Source organism: Pteropus medius, unplaced genomic scaffold, assembly GCF_902729225.1.
Source record: "Pteropus medius unplaced genomic scaffold, Ma_sr-lr_union100, whole genome shotgun sequence".
Lineage (NCBI taxonomy): Eukaryota > Metazoa > Chordata > Mammalia > Chiroptera > Pteropodidae > Pteropus > Pteropus medius.
The window spans coordinates 1,818,319-1,835,980 of NW_024343732.1; the positions used below are offsets into that span (position 1 = coordinate 1,818,319).

The 17,662-nt window shown below is 56.4% G+C and overlaps 2 protein-coding genes across 3 annotated transcripts; both read left to right on the forward strand.

Annotated features, from left to right (window-relative positions):
• The first annotated feature begins 373 nt into the window (after positions 1-373).
• On the forward strand, positions 374-11,383 carry PIK3R2 (phosphoinositide-3-kinase regulatory subunit 2). The gene is made up of 16 exons (XM_039867865.1): positions 374-508; positions 2,116-2,859; positions 5,553-5,645; positions 5,960-6,010; positions 6,093-6,224; positions 6,306-6,522; positions 6,959-7,044; positions 7,195-7,303; positions 7,389-7,487; positions 7,618-7,798; positions 7,885-8,010; positions 8,584-8,726; positions 8,907-9,083; positions 9,578-9,649; positions 9,817-9,987; positions 10,246-11,383. The coding sequence occupies exons 2-16, from the start codon at positions 2,538-2,540 to the stop codon at positions 10,451-10,453; spliced, it is 2,187 nt and encodes a 728-aa protein (XP_039723799.1). The 5' UTR covers positions 374-508; positions 2,116-2,537; the 3' UTR covers positions 10,454-11,383.
• A 2,255-nt stretch (positions 11,384-13,638) lies between these two features.
• On the forward strand, positions 13,639-17,025 carry IFI30 (IFI30 lysosomal thiol reductase). 2 transcript variants are annotated; one of them, XM_039867867.1, is made up of 7 exons: positions 13,639-13,992; positions 14,797-14,982; positions 15,071-15,145; positions 15,387-15,479; positions 16,274-16,426; positions 16,607-16,660; positions 16,745-17,025. In XM_039867867.1, the coding sequence occupies exons 1-7, from the start codon at positions 13,762-13,764 to the stop codon at positions 16,805-16,807; spliced, it is 855 nt and encodes a 284-aa protein (XP_039723801.1). In that variant the 5' UTR covers positions 13,639-13,761; the 3' UTR covers positions 16,808-17,025. The 2 variants fall into 2 exon arrangements, with proteins under 2 accessions (XP_039723801.1, XP_039723802.1); XM_039867868.1 differs by having other exon boundaries at positions 13,745-13,992; positions 14,800-14,982.
• The last annotated feature ends 637 nt before the right edge of the window (positions 17,026-17,662 follow it).

A 17,662-nucleotide genomic window follows, 5' to 3' on the forward strand; every position in this document is an offset into this window, starting at 1 on the left:
CGGGGCACGCTTGGCCATTTCCGGAACCGCTCAGGCGTCTCTAAACTCAGCCGAGCCCTGCCGAGCCCAGCCTCTGGGTCACTCGTCCGACCCTATTGCGCTCGGCTATTTCCGGAATCGCTCGGGAGTCCCAACCCAGCCCAGCCGAGGGCACTGTCGGGAATCCTTCATCTGACCCGATTGAGTTCGGTTATTTCCGGAAATAATCGGCTATCTCCGGTGCACCCCGCTACTCTCCAATCCCGCGGGAGTACGTTTGGCTCTTTCCGGAAGCATTCGGGCGTCCCCAGGCTCCGCCTTGGCCTTGCTTCGTCCTCCCGGCCCGAATACGCTCGGCCATTTCCGCCGGGGGCGGGCCCGGCCGTTCGGAACGGCGGCGGCGGCGGCGGCAGCAGCAATCCCGTGGCAGCGGCGACGGCGGCCGCAGTGGAGCCACGGGTCGAGCTCGACTTCGCGTGACGGCGGCCGCGGAGGCGGCGGCGGCGGCTGCGGCGACGGCCACAACCAGGTAAGTCTGCTGGCCGGCGTGGAAGGCGGGCCTGGGGGTGCGCGCAAATGAGGGGCGCCAAGACAGAGTGTGGGCCGGTGGGACCTGGGGAGGCCGCAGAGAGCTGAAGGCCTCAGTCTCTACCTGGCAGCCGTGCAGCCGCCCCGGACCGTAGGGGCGGAACGGGGTGCCTCCAGGCTGAGATACGGGGCTGGCGCCGCGGCCCGGAATAGAGGGAGGCCCTGCTGGGAGCGGGGCGTCGAGAAGAAACGAGGGGCGCCCATGCATTGTGGGGGCATGGAGTGCGAGGGTCTGGGGTCGGCTACATTTCTGTTCCCTGGGCTCGGCTTGCGGGGTCCACGCAGGCCTTGCGTCCAGCTTTCGAGCTCCACCACTCCGCTAGGCCTGGCTCCAACACCCCGCCTCTTGGATTAGGGAGCTCTTGGGTCCCCAGCGCGCTCACCAGGCATGTGCAAACGTGTGCAGGCAAGCGGATCCAGGTGGTTTCTTCGACATCCCCTCTTTGGACCTCAGTTTTCCCACCTGTAGAATGGGAATACAGGGGCCAGGGAGCGGGTAAGTTGGGGCGCTTCAGAACGTGGAGGTTCTCCTCGCTTTTTGGACACCTTCTGATGCTTCTCACGGTGTATATGTGGGGGCAGGGAGAGGGTAATCCCTTACCCTCTGCCTGGCACTTGAGGCCCTGAGTGGTCTGGTCAGTGGCTTAAACTTCTGGCAAGCAACTTTCTGCTGTCAAGCCTTTGCATGTTAGCAATGCCCCTTCCTGTCTTTAGTGAGGATTCGCCCTCCAGGAAAGCACCCCGCACCTCAGCCTCTCAGGAGGTTGAGGTGAACCTGAAGAGCTGAGACTAGGAATGTGTGTGTGCTTGGCTCTCTCTCTCTGAGACTAGGGGCTTCTGGAAAGTAGTCATCATCTTGCAAACAGCAGCATTCCCCTTGGCAGCTGTAGGGCCCTTCTGCCATCCACCTGGGGCCAGGGTCCTCTCAGCCTTCCACCAACCCCCTCATGTGCTGAGCACCTACTGTGCGGCCCTGTGCTGAGTCGGCCAGGACCCCTATTCACTCTTCCCCTGCAGAAATCAGATCTGTTTGCTTGGACTCACCTCTAGGCCTTTGCCTGTGCAAGGGGCCTCTGCCAGGACCTCCTTTTGTGCCCCTGCTGCCTCCTTCTGTGCTCAGCTCACCTGACCTCTCCTTAGTGCTCCCACAGCACCCTGAGTGTCCCCTGTCTCCCTCTCCTCTCTGGGTTTAACTATTTGGCCTTGTGGCTATTGCTTCCTCTCATCCTGGGCCTAGAAGTTAAGCAGATGTGAGTTTTTGAGTCCTGGCTTCCTAGCCTGACAAAGACTTCCCTGCCCTGAGCCTCAGTTTCCCTGTCTCTAACAGAGCTTGTTTACGAAGCATGCAGTATACCTAGGGCAGATGCTCCAAGGGAGAGCTATTGCACCTACTTTATGACTAGGGAAACTAAGACCCAGAGAGGGGCAGGCACTGGTCCTAGGTGACCCAGTGAATCAGGGGATTCCAACCCAGGATGTAGGCCTATCTCTGAGTTAGGAATAGGAGTAGTACGACCTGGCTCATACTACCTTGTCATCTCTCTCTAGGTCAGCGTCCCCTGCCGAGCATGGTGACAGCTTGTGCCCTCGGCTCCCTCGTCTGGCGCAGCTGGAAGAGCCGCCAGCCTTGGGCGCCAATGGCCCCACGTGTGAGAGAGTGAGTGGCCTGGCTGAGCCCTACAGATTGAGGGGGCACACAGCGGCCGAGTGACCGGAGATCACACTGCCAACTCCCACCAGTTGACGAATGGTGGACGAAGCAACAAGTGACCCTTGTCAGGGTCGTGGAATAATGGCAGGAAGCAAGGCGTGAGCATCCCCTGTGGTTACCTGTAACTTCTTGGTGGAAATAGAGGTTTCAAGTGCCTCAAGCTGACCCAGCGGAAACTCCCGGCCCCCACCCTGGCTGATGGGGCTTCTGGGGCCCCGAGCAGCTGCGTGACCGACTTGACCCCTCCCCACAGCCCACCATGGCTGGCGCTGAGGGCTTCCAGTACCGTGCACTGTACCCATTTCGTCGGGAGCGGCCAGAGGACCTGGAGCTGCTACCAGGCGACTTGCTGGTGGTGAGCCGGGCAGCCCTGCAGGTCCTGGGTGTGGCCGAGGGCAGTGAGCGCTGCCCACAGAACGTGGGCTGGATGCCTGGCCTCAACGAACGCACACGGCAGCGCGGTGATTTTCCAGGCACCTATGTCGAGTTCCTGGGGCCTGTGGCCCTGTCCAGGCCTGGCCCTCGCCCCCGTGGCCCCCGCCCACTGCCCGCCAGGCCCCAAGAGGGGGCCCCCGAGCCAGGTGAGCAGCAGTCAGGGGCCCTGTCCGGGATGTGAGTGGTCTCTTCAGACCCTCAGTTTCCTTTCCTTTCCAGGGAGGCAATGGTTCCTCTTCCAAGGGAGGAGGAATAAGGACATTTGGTCTATTGACAAAGTGTTGACCACACTGCTGTTCAGGGCAGGATGCAGTTCACACTACTTGGAACACAGAGGTGGACACAGGCCTGGCCCTGCCTTCATGGGCCTTCCAATTCAAGAAGTGACAAGAATGTGATTAGGTGACGACAAAGGCTATGAGGAAGGAGCTGGGAGTGAAGGGCTCCAGGCAGCAAGCTCAACAAGGCAAAGGCCGTGAGGTGGGAATATAATGGGCTCAGGGAACAGCTGTGGTCAGGGTGGAGTGAGAAGGGGGAGGCCTACAGGGGCCACCACTTCAGACACATCATGGGATTAATTTTGAAAACAATGGAGAATGTTCAGTAGGATTCCGAGGCTCAATTTAGCTTCATTCTGTGTTTTGCAGACAGGGTCCCTTGAGGCACCCCCTTTGTTACTCTGATTTTACCCAGTTTCCAAAATGAAGAGAGCCTCGTCGCCCAGAAAGGGTGGCCTCAGTCATGCAGCATGGTTCGATGTGAGGACCCTGTACTCTCCCAGACTCGAGGGCACTCTGAGTATACGTTGAAATTGCAGTATGCTGGGCCGGGGGCGTGGGTTCTAGCCAGGGAAACAGGCTCGGGTTGTGGGGAGGAGGCTTATGAGTGCAGAGTGCTGGGCATGGTCTGCTCCGACCTCACAGCAGCCCAGGGAGGCCCACGTACAGACAAGGAGACTGAGGTGCAAGGGGGTTGGACCACTCTTTCAGGACCACCCAGGGAAGGCCAAGGCCCTGGGAGGCACCATGGCCCCAACCAATGGCCTGCCTGGTTTTGTGCCAGAGGGACACTGATGCCCACAGAATCCCACGGCATGAGGCAGAATGGGGGGCGGCAGCAGAGTGGGGGCTGCAAAGCTGGTGTGGTGCTGGCTTGGGCCTTGCAGCATCTGGTGTCTTCAGGGCCTGGCCTGCGTCCTGCCTTGGCCTGGAGGAGTAGGAGGCGGCCCCATCTGGGCTCCCAGCCAGAATCTGCCTCTTCCCCTGGTAACAGCCACCTCCCTCCTCTGCCTGGCCTGGGTCCAGCCTCCACACATATCCCCACTCAGGGGAGCAGCCCCACCCTCCAAATCTCCTAGGACTGGGAGACGTCGGCTAGGGCTTGGCCCTCTCCAGTCCTCAGTTTCCTCATCTGGAAACAAGAAAGATTGGCCCCTTTGTGCCTTCAGGTCCTGCCCCTCCAGGATCCTAAGAACTCCAGAGAGCTTGCATGGCTGCCTACATTTCCTCCATTCCACCCCCATGGGGCGCTACGTGTATCACCCCAGTGTCGCCTGGGCCTCTGCCTGGCTGTGCACCCATAGGGAGGTTGCTCTCTCTCTGAACCTCAGTTCCTCACCCATAAAATGGAGTGACACCTGTTCTGACAGCACCTCCCTCCCCGTTTCACAAACCGATCACAGACAAGTTTCAGAGTCAAATTTCAGAACCATGGCTCCCAACCTCCTCTCCCTTGTTCTTTCACTGTTTTTCGTTGTTATTATTGTTGTTTTGGTTTGGAGTTTTTTTGGCCTTTTCGATGCAGCTGGGCTTTTCTCCAGCTTGAGGCACCACCTGGCCCATCACTCAGCGAGGCCCCGCAGGCCCCAGCTTGCCCCTGCTGTGTGCCAGGGCGTCCTGCTGAGGGCCAGAGCCACATGAAGTGGTGGCAGTGCAGGCAAAGCGTCTGAACACAAAGAGCCCACTGGAGCAGGAAACTCGGGGCCTGCAGAAGCTGGGCCAGAGAGGCCCCTGGCACCCCTTGGGAAGGGTTTCAGGATTTTAAAAAAGGCGATCGTTTTTTCAAAGCAAAATGACTTAGAAAGTGAAGGAAGGTCCTTGGAGTGAGGTATTATGACCTGGATGGGGATATTTTTCTTTAATTCTATCTCAGCCACTTTGTTTTTCCCACTAAGGAAGAGATGATGCCAGTTTCTCAGTTGAGGAAACTGAGGCACAGAGAAAGCAGACCCTGTGCCCAAGGTTGCACAGCCATCATAGGCAGAGGTTGAAACCTGTGAGTTTCCTGGGGCTGCTGTAACAAACTCCCACAAATCATAAGACTTCATTCTCTCACAGTTCGGGAGGCCAGAGGTCCAATATCAAGTGTCAGAGGTGTCCTTGACTTGTGGCCGCATTACCTCAATATTTGTCTCTGTTGTTACATGGGTTTTCTTCTTATAAAGACACCAGTCATTGCATTTAGGGCCCTAAATCCAATGTGATCTTATCTCAAAATTCTTCCTTTAATTATATCTGCAAAGACTCTGTTTCCAAATAAGGTCACAGTCACAGGTACCAGGGATTAGGATGTGGACATCATTTTGGGGGGACACTAAGCAAGTTACTGTACTTGATCTCTGAAGTTGTATGACTGATAGCTCGGAAAATTGTTTCCCACTAACTTGGCCTTTTCAGCCCCACCCACAGTGCCTCTGGCTTCCCCAGGGTAGTGGTCCAGATGCCAGGCACTTGCCTGAGCTGGGCCCTGCCTGAAGATGCCTCAGCTGAGATACAGCAGGCCAAGAGAGAGAGTAGGGTCCTTTCAGGGATCTTGCCAACGTACTGTCCCCTCCTACCAGGCCCCACACTCCCTGACCTGCCTGAGCAGTTCTCCCCACCTGATGTGGCTCCCCCTCTCCTGGTGAAGCTTGTGGAGGCCATTGAGCGGACAGGTGAGCCTCTGGCTACAACCCTTGGATTCTGCTTGCTTACCTCTGGTGATGGGCAACTTATCCCCTCACAGAGCTACTGGGCTCACTCTGCATTGGAGGAAGCTGAGCCCAGATGCTCTGGACCTCTGTGTTGTACTGGGGAAGGACTAACTCCCAGGGGGAGGTCGGACCCTGGATATTGGAACTGCCATTGTATATGCTATCCCTCCCCCTGCTCTTATCTCTGGGAGGTTGAGTAGCTACCCCAGGCCCCATATGAGGTCAGGGCAGCATTTGACAGCAGGCCTACCCCTTCTCTTCCTCCCGCCATCCAGGGCTAGACAGCGAATCCCTCTACAGGCCTGAGCTGCCTCCCCTGCGCACAGGTGAGGGGGAGCTTCAATGGGCAGTGGTGGGGCGGGAACTGACTTGGAAAGCCCTGCCGACCCGGCCCCCCTGCACCCACAGACTGGTCCTTGAGCGACGTGGATCAGTGGGATGCGGCAACTCTGGCGGATGGCATCAAGGGCTTCTTGCTGGCGCTGCCCTCGCCCATCATGACACCGGAGGCCGCGGCCGAGGCTCGCCGGGCCCTGCGGGGTGAGCTACGCGGGGAACCCGGGGTGGGCAGGGCTGGAGTGCACAAGTTCCGGCTCACCCTTCCTGGCTGTTTATCCGCAGAGGCCGTGGGACCCATAGGGCCAGTGCTGGAGCCCCCGACGCTGCCACTGCACCATGCGCTCACGCTGCGCTTCCTGCTCCAGCACCTTGGTCGCATGGCCCGGCGTGCCCCTGCCCCTGGCCCAGCGGTGCGAGCCCTGGGCACTGCCTTCGGGCCGCTCCTGCAGCTGCGCGCTGCTCCGCCTTCGCCGCCTCCGCCAGGGGGCGCACCCGATGGGTGAGCAGCTGGTACCTAAGGGGGCGGGGCTTTAGATGGAGGAAGGGATAGAGGCTTGGCGTGGGGTGGGTAGCAGGCAAGAGCTGCTGTGGTGGGGGTGGCTAGGAAAGATAACAAGGAGTGAACCTGGGCTACAGGAAGACCCCACCCCAGCAAGGTTTGAGGCCTAGACCAGAGGGGAGTCACGTGGGTGGTACCAGCACCTGCTCTGGTCTCCCCACCCCAGGTGCTGGACTCTTGTCCTGTTCTCGTGTGAGCATATTGAACACTTAAAGCACATACATAAGTAAAGTTGGCCTCCCACACCTGCCTGTGTCATCGGCCTCTCTTCCCAGCTTTCACGTGTACCCCCCAGGTGTACAAGCACATGCAAGACCATGTGCATACCCATGTGCAGACAGCCCTACCCAGCGCTAACTGCACTCCCCTCCCCCAGGACTGAGCTCTTCCCCGACTTCCCGGCCTTGCTGGTGGAAAAGTTGCTTCAGGAGCACCTAGAGGAGCAGGAGGTTGCACCACCAGGTGACTCTCCCCTTGTATTATTATCTTTTCTTGTTGGAGGGCTACGAGTGCTGACTTGGGCCCCACCAGCGTGAGCAGGCTTGGTTACAGTGGGAGCTGACTACAGCTTAGAGTTAATACTTAATGTGTGTTTGTTTTCCTGTCCTTCAGCACTGCCACCTAAACCACCCAAAGCAAAGCCCACCCCCATAGGGCTGGCCAATGGGGGGAGCCCACCCTCCCTGCAGGATGCTGAGTGGTACTGGGGTGACATCTCCAGGTAGGGTTGTGTGGGTGGTACCGCGTGATGGGCAGGGCCTGAAGGGCAGGGTCTCGGGCAGCCCCAATCCTGGATGTCCCCACAGGGAGGAGGTGAACGAAAAACTCCGGGACACACCTGATGGTACCTTCCTGGTCCGAGATGCCTCCAGCAAGATCCAGGGAGAGTACACTCTGACCCTCAGGTGGGGGCCTGACTGAGATGACTGTTGTGACAGTTGGGAGTAGGACTTGTGCGGTACCAGGGCCGGGAGATATGGGTGTCAGGCTGGGGGGTCCCACTGGGTTCTGACACCCTCTCTTACCCACCCCTAGGAAAGGCGGGAACAACAAGCTGATTAAGGTCTTCCACCGCGACGGGCACTACGGCTTCTCGGAACCACTCACCTTCTGCTCTGTTGTGGACCTCATTGCCCACTACCGCCATGAGTCCCTGGCCCAGTACAACGCCAAACTGGACACGCGGCTCCTCTACCCTGTATCCAAGTACCAGCAGGTCTGGGGCCTAAATGGTGGCTGGGGAGGGCAGCTCCAGGTCTCAGTTTCCCAGGTGGCTTCGCTGATTACACCGGGTGTCCTCAGGACCAGATTGTCAAGGAGGACAGTGTGGAGGCAGTGGGTGCCCAGCTCAAAGTCTACCACCAGCAGTACCAGGACAAGAGCCGCGAGTACGACCAGCTCTACGAGGAGTACACACGTACCTCCCAGGTACCTCAGGCCTGCACACACAGGGAGACAGAGGCACAGAGAGGCAGTGGTGAGGCCACGGGGACAGACGACCCCTTCCAGGTCACAGAGCAGGAACTTAGCACTGATGAGTCAGCTGGGGCTTGGCATGGACAAGACGCCTGTCTGGGATCAGTTAGGAACATCATGACCTTGGACATGACTTAGGTCCCCTGAACCTCAATTTCCCCATTAATAGTTCTGACTTTAGGAGGCCACTGGCAGTTTCCTTTAAATGGTACATGGGAGGTGCTCGTTACAGAATCTACCCCAAGGAGGAACCCCATGAACTGTAGCAGATAGATTTATCATTAATTCTCAGCAGTGCTAACAAGTCCAGGTGTTTATAAGGTGCCCAAAGGAGATTGTAAAGGAGTGGATTTCGGGAGCGGTGGTTTGCAGGTTGAAGAGGAGTTCGTTTGGTGCAGCAGGAGCTAGAGGAACGACATGCCTGGTGGATGGAACACCTTGAGCAAAGTCTCCATATCAAAATTGGGATCTGATATGAGGTACATGTGAGGAGTCCCAGTAGGTGCTATGATTCACCCCCTCTAGGAACTACAGATGAAGCGCACCGCAATTGAGGCCTTCAATGAAACCATCAAGATCTTTGAAGAGCAGGGCCAGACGCAAGAGAAGTGTAGCAAGGAATATCTGGAACGCTTCCGGCGTGAGGGCAATGAGAAAGAGATGCAGAGGTGAGTCCAGCTCCTCTGCCCTTCCCTACTCCAACCTATCTGGTGCAGTACAAGCGAGGAAAGAAAGGAAGTAGAGAGAGCAGCCAGGAGTTCCAGGGGGAGGGAAGATCAGTTGAAATAGGCTTTGAAGGATTAATAGGAATTCGCCAGAAAGAAATCTCTGAGGCACTCCTTCCCCAGAATCCTGCTGAACTCGGAGCGACTCAAGTCTCGCATTGCTGAGATCCATGAGAGCCGCACGAAGCTGGAACAGGAGCTGCGGGCACAGGCCTTGGACAACCGGGAGATCGACAAGCGCATGAACAGCCTAAAGCCAGACCTCATGCAGCTGCGCAAGATCCGAGACCAGTACCTGGTGTGAGTGCCCTGCGCTCGCCTGCAGCCCCGTCTCAAAAACCTTGGCAAGGGCTCCCCTCCCGCCCAGACCTTAGGTGCTTATTATTTACACCTGCTGTATGTTGGGCACTGTTCTGAGCAACCACATACATATTAGCTTATTTTTTCCTCTCCAAGTCCTTCATAAAGTTTCTTTTCCACCTAAGGCCAACAGCACTGCCATGCAGCCCCTAGGACTGAGCCTCTGGTGGTGATAAGACCCTGCCAGAGTGGCATGTTCTGAGAGCTCAGTAAGTGGTAATAGAAACAGTAAATCGCAGATTTCCAGGCAGAACCAGCCAGCATCCCCTTCAAGCTGCTCTTGGCGAAGCCAAGGCTACCCCCTTGTGGCAGCCAGTGACATTGCACCCAAATCCACCCTCATAGGTCAGCCTGTTTTTCCAGCTAGGCTGGACAGGCCCCCTGTGGGGTGGCCCTGCCAGTGCTGCACAACCCACCTCTCTTCTTCCTCCCAGATGGCTCACCCAGAAAGGCACCCGGCAGAAGAAAATCAACGAATGGTTGGGGATCAAAAATGAGACTGAGGAGTAAGTGACCACCTGGAGGGGGGCAGGGAAGTCTTTCCAGAAAAGGGCTGTTCTGGGTAAGTTTTGTAGAATGAGTAGTTTCCAGGGAGGGAGCGTTGTCCAGGCAGCAGGGATGCCTCAGAGGCTGGCAGGAAAGTGACTAGGGCCCCTTCCTGCCTCCCCTACAGCCAGTACGCCCTGATGGAGGACGAGGATGACCTGCCCCACCACGAGGAACGCACCTGGTACGTGGGCAAGATCAACCGCACACAGGCTGAGGAAATGCTGAGCGGCAAACGAGACGGCACCTTCCTCATCCGTGAGAGCAGCCAGCGAGGCTGCTACGCCTGCTCTGTGGTGTGAGTGCCTGGGGGTGGGGCAGCCACATGTTCCTTCCAAGAGCTCTTATTGAGTGCCTCCTGTGTGCTAGGCCTTGGGAAGAAAGCTGAGAAGACCCCCATAGAAGAAGGGACTGTTGGGGTTCAAGGGGGAAAGCGGGACAGTGTCCAGCCTGGAGATGGCCAGGCCTGGGCCAGGTCAGGGTCCAGGAATTGGAGGAGCAGCTAGGAGAGCCCGTGGGGGGTACCCACCTGACCACCTATTTCCCCACACCACAGGGTGGATGGCGACACCAAGCACTGCGTTATCTACCGCACGGCCACCGGCTTGGGCTTTGCAGAGCCCTACAATCTGTATGGGTCCTTAAAGGAGCTGGTGCTGCATTACCAACACACCTCCTTGGTGCAGCACAACGACGCGCTCACTGTCACATTGGCCCACCCTGTTCGAGCCCCTGGCCCCGGACCCCCACCCACCACCCGCTGACCCAGACGGAGCAGAACCACCTGCGCCCAGGAAGCTGCGGCGAGGGACTCCATCTTTCTGTGTGTCTCTCTTTGTGAATCTCTATCTTGATCTTTTTTTCTATCTCTTTGCAACTGTTTCTCTCCATCATCTCTCCTCTCTGCTTGTTTCTGCCTCTTGCTTTCTCTGAGTCTCTGTCTCTCCTTAGCATTGTCTCTTTCTGTCCCCATCTGTCTTCTCTTCGTCTCTCTTGGATTCTGTCCCTCTAAGTTTTTGTTTGGGGACCTGTCTCCTTTACCCCATGCTCCCTTTCCCCATGGGCTCTGCCCTCCCCATGGCTCTGGCTGCCCCTGCAGGTCTCCAGGGTCCCCAAAGCCCCACCTGCCTGCACCTGCCATGTTTACAGAGGCCCCTGGGCTGCTCAGCCCCAGCCTGGGCGCCCCGATTTTTAAGCCATAGACCTGGGGTCGGCAGGAAGGAACTTCACTGGGTCACTTCCTAGAACCGTGGCTATGACATTTGGGGCCGGGCAGGACCCGCCCCACAGACTCCAACTTCCCCTCCAAACCCTGAAGTGAAACCTGCTGTGACGGGGCTGCTGCCAAGATGTCCCCCAGCCCCGGAAAGAAAATTATTAAAAATAACCTTGCAACCTGGCCACACCCAGCCCCGGGCCTCCCAGGAATCGAGGCTGCCGGTATTGCTGGGGCAAGTGGGATGCATCACTGCCCACAGCACCTCCACTTGATGCAGTTTCAAGGCTTCTCGATCATGTTGGGTTCTGATTTTATGTTTCCTTGACTGTAAAACCCATTTTCTCTCCTCTTTCGGGACAAGAACCCCAGTTTTCTATGCTGCCGCAGACCCCCTCCTGCCTGCCCGGCTAGGCTGGCAGTTGAGTTTTGTATGGTACGTTGATACTGATATGGATATAAAACATTGAACTCAGTAGATGCTTCTGTTTTTGGCGAGGCTTCTCCATGGCCACTCTATGCGGGGAGCCCTGACATTCACAGGGTCACACAGAGATGGACTTGAGTTTAACTCAGGCTGCCAGTGAGGGCTGACAACTCCCACCCCCCCAGTGTAGCTGCTCATGTCTAAGGAAGTTGGGAGACCTGCCCAAGGTCACACACACACCAAACCCTGAGTTCTGCCCCACACCGTGGCCTGCTCGGGGAACCCCAGACCCTAGCCCACCTCCTTACTGCCTCCCAGGCTGACTCCCCAGGTTTGAGGCCCAGCACTCAGCCACCAGCTATGTATGCTTTCTGATGTGCACCTTCCTCATTGCCAGGTGGGGTCAATAGTCAACAGTCTCTCCCATGCCACCCAGAGGAGTCTTCCATGTTCTTAATGCCCTCGGGGCTGTCCCCTCCCTGCTGACTCCTCTGACCCTTAAACACCTGTCCTTAACAGGCCACCAGGTCCCAGGGGACATTGATCTGAATCCCCTGTCTTTAACCTAGTCTCCTGTTCACCATCTCCTACCCCTAAGGTTTCTGTCCCTTGGCCCTCACTACCCCCAGGACTGGGAGCCTTCTGCCCTTGCCTCCCCTCCCCATTTAGCACCTGTCAGGGCCCAACATGCCTGGAGCAGCCACAGTACTGACCTGGTTCTCTCACTGGGCTCACCAAGGTACAGGAGCTGCCTGCCTGACCTCAAATCCCTGGGCCTTCCCAGGCACTGTCCCTGCTCTGTGCTCGGTCAGGAGGTACCCCATAACTGCAGCCCAGATGCTGTCTCCCCTCGGTCCTCACCCACTGTATGGGTACTCACAGGATAAAGGTCACCTCAGTGCCCTGGCCCCAGGCTGGTCGAGCCCAGGAGGCCTCTAGCCGGAGTCTGCACTGTACCACCAACTGGCTTTCCTTGGGAAAGTTGCCTCCCCTCTGATCCTCAGTTTCCTCTTACCAAATGGAGTTAATAGTTGCTACCTGGGCCCCCAATGGTATGTCTCTGATCAAATAGGTAGGGTTATGTGTATGAATCCCTCTGGAATTGTAGCAATTATGTTTATTGTTATTTCTTTCATCCTGCCCAGCACAGGATGAAAGAACACCCAACTAGCTTCCAAAGCTGTGTTGCTTCATATTGCAGACTTCAGGAAGGAATTGGGTTTTATGAAGGTCCAAAGGGACAGTGTGGGCAGATTGTCCAGTCCTGGGGACTTCAAGGAAAGCCTGGCTCTCAACCTGCTGTTCTGAGTGTAGATGTGCGGGCTGGGGCTTCCTGACTGGAGGCAGAAACCGGCTGTGGCTCTGGGGACGCGGCTATATTCTGGGCCAGATACGACCATTTCCTCCTGTGGAACCTGGTTCTACGTCACGCCTGGCATTTGAGGCCTGGCAAAATGCGACTATCTCGGTCTTTCTCCCAATACCCTCAGCCTCCAAGCCTTCATCTGGGCTGTTCTGTATGTAGGCACTGCTGTCCTGTGTCAAACCATCCCAGGCTCAGCCCAGCCACACCACCCCACCCCACCCCTGCCCTCAGCCTTGGGTATTGGCTCTCCTCTGCCTCATGCTTCATGGTGGCTTTGTTCCCCAACAACCTCTTTCTTCACCCATTTATGAACTGGAAAGGCTGGCTCTCCATGCAGCAGGCCATCACAGTCTGGGCACAACCAGCTGTAATTTGAGCCCTACACGGCCACCCCCACCCTCCCACCCCATGGACATAGTACAGGCTTCGGGTAATTACTGCTCAAATCCGGGCTTCTCTTCCCCACACCGAGCACGCTAGGGGCCAGGATGCACCTCCCTTCCAGAGCCTGGGACGGTGGGAAGAAGAAACGCCAGCTTTCCTCTTCCTAATCCCTAGCCAGGGCTTGGGGACCAAGAGAAGTGAGTTCCCCTCTCACGCTAGCTTCTGCTTTCTGGCCCAGCTGTGGTCAAGCCTGAGTCAGCCCCTCGGGACCCAGCATCGGGGCTTGAGAGCGGGANCGGGGGGAGGGAGGTGGACAGAGGGAGGGTAAGGAGTGCGGGATGTCCCGAGACGGGCTAAAAGGAAGAGGCCTGGCTGTGCAACCCATGCCCACTCCCAGGCAGGGCGTCACCCACCGTTAATGTACGGGGGTCTCGGGACTAGGGACGCGGACCGGACCACCCCGGAAGCCCCAGCCAGGCGCTCAGGCCCCAGCCTCACATGACTGGGCGGCCGTGCCTGATTGCGAGGGACGGGGTTGGGGGGGACCTCAGAGCGGCTCGACGGCCTCTTGATTGCCCGCCCAGCACCTAGCGGCGGTAGGGGCGGAGGCGAGTTGGAAAGAAAGACCCAGAAAAAGAAGTGCGGACACCCAGAGGTGCCAGTCGGCCCCGAGGGGCGTATGTCCCGGGAGGCGGGTCCTGCTTGGGGGCAGGGCCACCGCTGGGTTAAAGGCCGCTCCCTCCCCGGGCGCTCCTCCTGCAGCTGCGCCTGTGCCCAAGCTATGATGGCCATGTCTCCACTCCTGCCGTTCCTGCCGTTCCTGCCGGTGCTGTTGTTGCTGCTCCATTTCCCCGCGGCGGCGCCCGCGTCCCTGCTGGACACACTCCCCGAGGGGTCGGCCCTCTGCAAGGTAGGAACGGCGACGCGGCCTGTGGGCCAGCGGGGACCGGCACCCAAGTCGGGCAAGGGGCTCTTTCCTTTCTCCAGACCTGGCCAGAGTAGCCCAGGGTCTGGAGGGGACGCGCCCCATCGGTGCGGAAAATCCCCGTATTTAATTTCCGGTACTGTGGCCACACTCTCAGAGTCCTTTCGCTTTTCCATCTCAGGCTGAGGAAGCCCAGACAAGCCTGTTCATGGCACCCACTCTCAGATGCTGTCTACTGGGTGCACTTTGACCAGGAAAGAGCTTGAGTGTTTCTGCTGCGGAGCAAACACATGCCCCGGAGGTTGAGCGACTTGCTCGCACCTGGATGCCTGCCACCCCTTAGCTGAAGTCGGAAGTCAGCACTTATTAGGCGCTAAATCCGCAGTGGGCACGTGAGCCCCTTGAGAGGAAGAGGAGTCAGGGCAAGTGTAGGGCCAAGGATCTGGGCATAAAGTGGCAACAAATGAGCATGCATTAATCTCCTGTGTTATGCACCTCAGAGAAGGCAGGATTGAGGTCAGAGACCAGAAATGTGCTTGCCTTGAGTCCTAACTGCAGACAGTCCCCCGCCCCGAGCCAGAGGTTTCACCTCACCTGGAGGAAAGCAAGAGCTATGCACGAGTTAAGTGTCTACTGTTTGCAAGTCTGTCATATCCATTTTGCAGACAGATTCAGGGACGCAATAAAGCCTTAGAGTCAGGAGTGGGAAGGAGCACTTACTATTTATGGCTCCCTTTCCTCAAGAGAACCAAGCAGGGCTGCCCTCACTTTATACTCCTTCCTCCCAAGCAGGCCGGCGACCTTTGCCCGCAGGTGCTCCTCAGAAAATCCTCTTCGCCACCTGTCAACGTGAGCCTCTACTATGAGGCGCTGTGCCCAGGCTGCCGGGGCTTCCTGGTTCGAGAGCTCTTCCCAACATGGCTGATGGTCCTAGAGATCCTCAATGTCACTCTGGTGCCCTATGGAAATGCCAAGGTACATGGGCACCAGGGAAACCAAGGCATCTGACCAGGGTTGGAAGGTACCCTGCCGGCCCGCCAGCATTCACCCCATTGTCTTGCAGGAACAGAACGTCAGTGGCAAATGGGAATTCACGTGCCAGCACGGGGAGGAGGAGTGCAAGCTTAACAAGGTGGAGGTGAGCATTCCCCAGAGTCCCTCTTAGGCGGCACAGAGGCCAAGGAGACTGCAGGTGGTAATGAAGGTGAAATCCAGGCTCAGAGGACATTGGGACCAGCTCTGTACCCTGCCCATGTGCCTCCATTTAATAATGCTTTCATTCATAACTTCATTAGTAGATGCCTGTGATTATTCTCAGAATGGTATTGGGGTGTTCTGAGCCCCCCTCACATCCGTGCCTGTCCACCTCCCACCCTCAGGCCTGTCTGTTGGACCAGCTGGAGAAGAACATAGCCTTCCTGACCATTGTCTGCTTAGAGGAAATGGATGACATGGAGAACAATCTGAAGCCGGTGAGTGACACATGTCTCACTTGGCCCAGGTTGGGAGACCCTGGCCTTTCCTGCACCCAGACAGACCCAGGTTCAAGTCCTGGCCCCAACCGCCACTCCTCTGTATATCCCCAGGAAAATGCTCTTCCCTCTCAAAGGCTCAATCTCTGAATCAAGGGAAGGAGGATCTTCTTGGGGCATGGGTAGATCAGAGAGGGTTTTCTCTAGGAGGAGCCTCTGAGCTGGGCTCAGATGAACAGGAATGTGCAGGGACACAAAAGATGATCTTCCTCTGGGGTATGGGGATGACAGGACAGCCCCACCTACCTCCCTGGAGGATTATGAAAAAGAACTCCCAAAGGAGTGAGTCACCTGCCCTGATCATTTATTCATTCATCAAACATTCGGGCCACCTAGAAGACCACACCCTGAGACACCCCAGCCCTGCACATCCGTAGTGGGGCTAAGGGAGTGCAGAGGAGGAGGAAGCCCTCAGGAGATGCTAAGGAAGCTGGAGGATAAGTGTTCCTGGTGGAGGGAACAGCACAGATGGAAGCTCTGAGAAAAATGTAGGGGTCAGAGGCTGTGGGTCTGGTTTGTAGGGGAGGCAGGAGCAGCCTGAGCCCCTGCCTCAGGGGCCTCTGCTCAGGCATGTATAAGTACTTGCTGTTTACAAGCACTGTTGCATCACTGTGGACCCAACTGTCCCCTGTTGCCAGTGAAGAATCAGAGAGTTGGCTTGTGGGCCCGTGAGGGGACTGTTAGGGAGATAACAGGGAGGAGACTGAAGCTCACCAGCCCAACTCTGCCTTCAGTGCCTGCAGATCTATGCCCCAAAGGTGTCCCCCGACACCATCATGGAGTGTGCAATGGGGGACCGTGGCATGCAGCTCTTGCACATGAACGCCCAGCTAACCGATGCTCTACAGCCGCCCCACGAGTATGTGCCTTGGGTCGTCGTCAATGGGGTAAGAACTCTTGTAGCCCTCAGCTTGACCACCAAGCAGGGACCAGCATAAGGGATGTGCCCACCAGTCTGGGAGGCAGAAGGCAGGGGCCAGACTCAGAGCCATTTGCAGTCCCTTCTGGACTGGGCAGGGGTTGGTCAGGGCAGGTGGCACTTGTGATCCCTGTCTTGCTTTGTGCAGAAACCCTTGGATGATATGAGCCAGCTCCTATCCCTCGTGTGCCAATTGTACCAGGTAAGGTGGATAGACAACAGTGAGATTTAGCAAATGGGGGTAAGGTCTTCTTTCATGACCCCAACTCATGGCTACCTCCTCTAGGGTGAGAAGCCAGATGTCTGCCCATTCATGACCAGCTCCCATAGGGACGTCTGCCTCAAGTGATAGCTGTTGCACTTGGAGGGAGCTGATGAAGATTGAGCTCCATTTTTCTGATCCCGACTCAGTGGCTTGTCATCCAGATAACTTACACATTCCATTCCATGAAGCCCAGCCTCAACATTTTGCCCCAAGATCAAGAATCTTGTCCCACTGAGAATGGTGCTATGTTAGAATCAATTTAATAAACACTTCTGGATGTTGTAACATCTCTCCATCCCCCACCCCCAGCCCCTGGCAATTGCTGTTCTGATTTTGACTTTTTTAGATTCCACATGTAAGTGAGATCATACAGTATTTGTCCTGACTTAGTTCACTCAACATAATGTTCTCCAGTTTCCTCCACATTGTCACAAATACCAGGATTTCCTTCTCTCTCTCTCTCTCTTTTCTTTTTATGGACAAATAATATGTTGTCCCCTTTGTTAAAAAGAATCTCAGAGGCCTTCTTTGGCAGATCTTACTGAGTTTGCCCTGATAATTTACACAGGTACAGTAGGCGTTCAGTTTGCTTTGCAAGAAGTTTCTGTAAGCAATCTCAGATGGGACTCTATCAACAGAAATGACTCATAGATACAGAGAACAAACTGATAGTTGCTAGATGGGAGAGGGTTTGGGAGGGCCGAGTGGAAAAGGTGAAGGGATTAAGAATTTGTAATTACAAAATATTCATAGGGATGTAAAAGTACAGCATAGGGAATGTAGTCAATAATATTGTAATAAAAATGTTTGGTGCCAGGAAGGTACTAGACTTATCAGGGGATCACTTCTAAATTATATAAATGTCGAACCACTTAGCTGTACATCTGAAATTAACATAAAATAATATTGACTGTCAACTGTAATTGAAAAAGAAAATAA

Coding starts and splice junctions, on each gene's coding strand:
- PIK3R2 (XM_039867865.1), top strand. CDS start 2,538: ATGGCTGGCGCTGAGGGCTTCCAGTACCGTGCACTGTACCCATTTCGT. Junction 7,304..7,388: donor TACTGGGGTGACATCTCCAG/GTAGGGTTGTGT, acceptor ATGTCCCCACAG/GGAGGAGGTGAACGAAAAAC. Junction 8,727..8,906: donor AATGAGAAAGAGATGCAGAG/GTGAGTCCAGCT, acceptor CTCCTTCCCCAG/AATCCTGCTGAACTCGGAGC.
- IFI30 (XM_039867867.1), top strand. CDS start 13,762: ATGTCCCGGGAGGCGGGTCCTGCTTGGGGGCAGGGCCACCGCTGGGTT. Junction 14,983..15,070: donor TGCCCTATGGAAATGCCAAG/GTACATGGGCAC, acceptor ATTGTCTTGCAG/GAACAGAACGTCAGTGGCAA. Junction 15,146..15,386: donor GCAAGCTTAACAAGGTGGAG/GTGAGCATTCCC, acceptor TCCCACCCTCAG/GCCTGTCTGTTGGACCAGCT.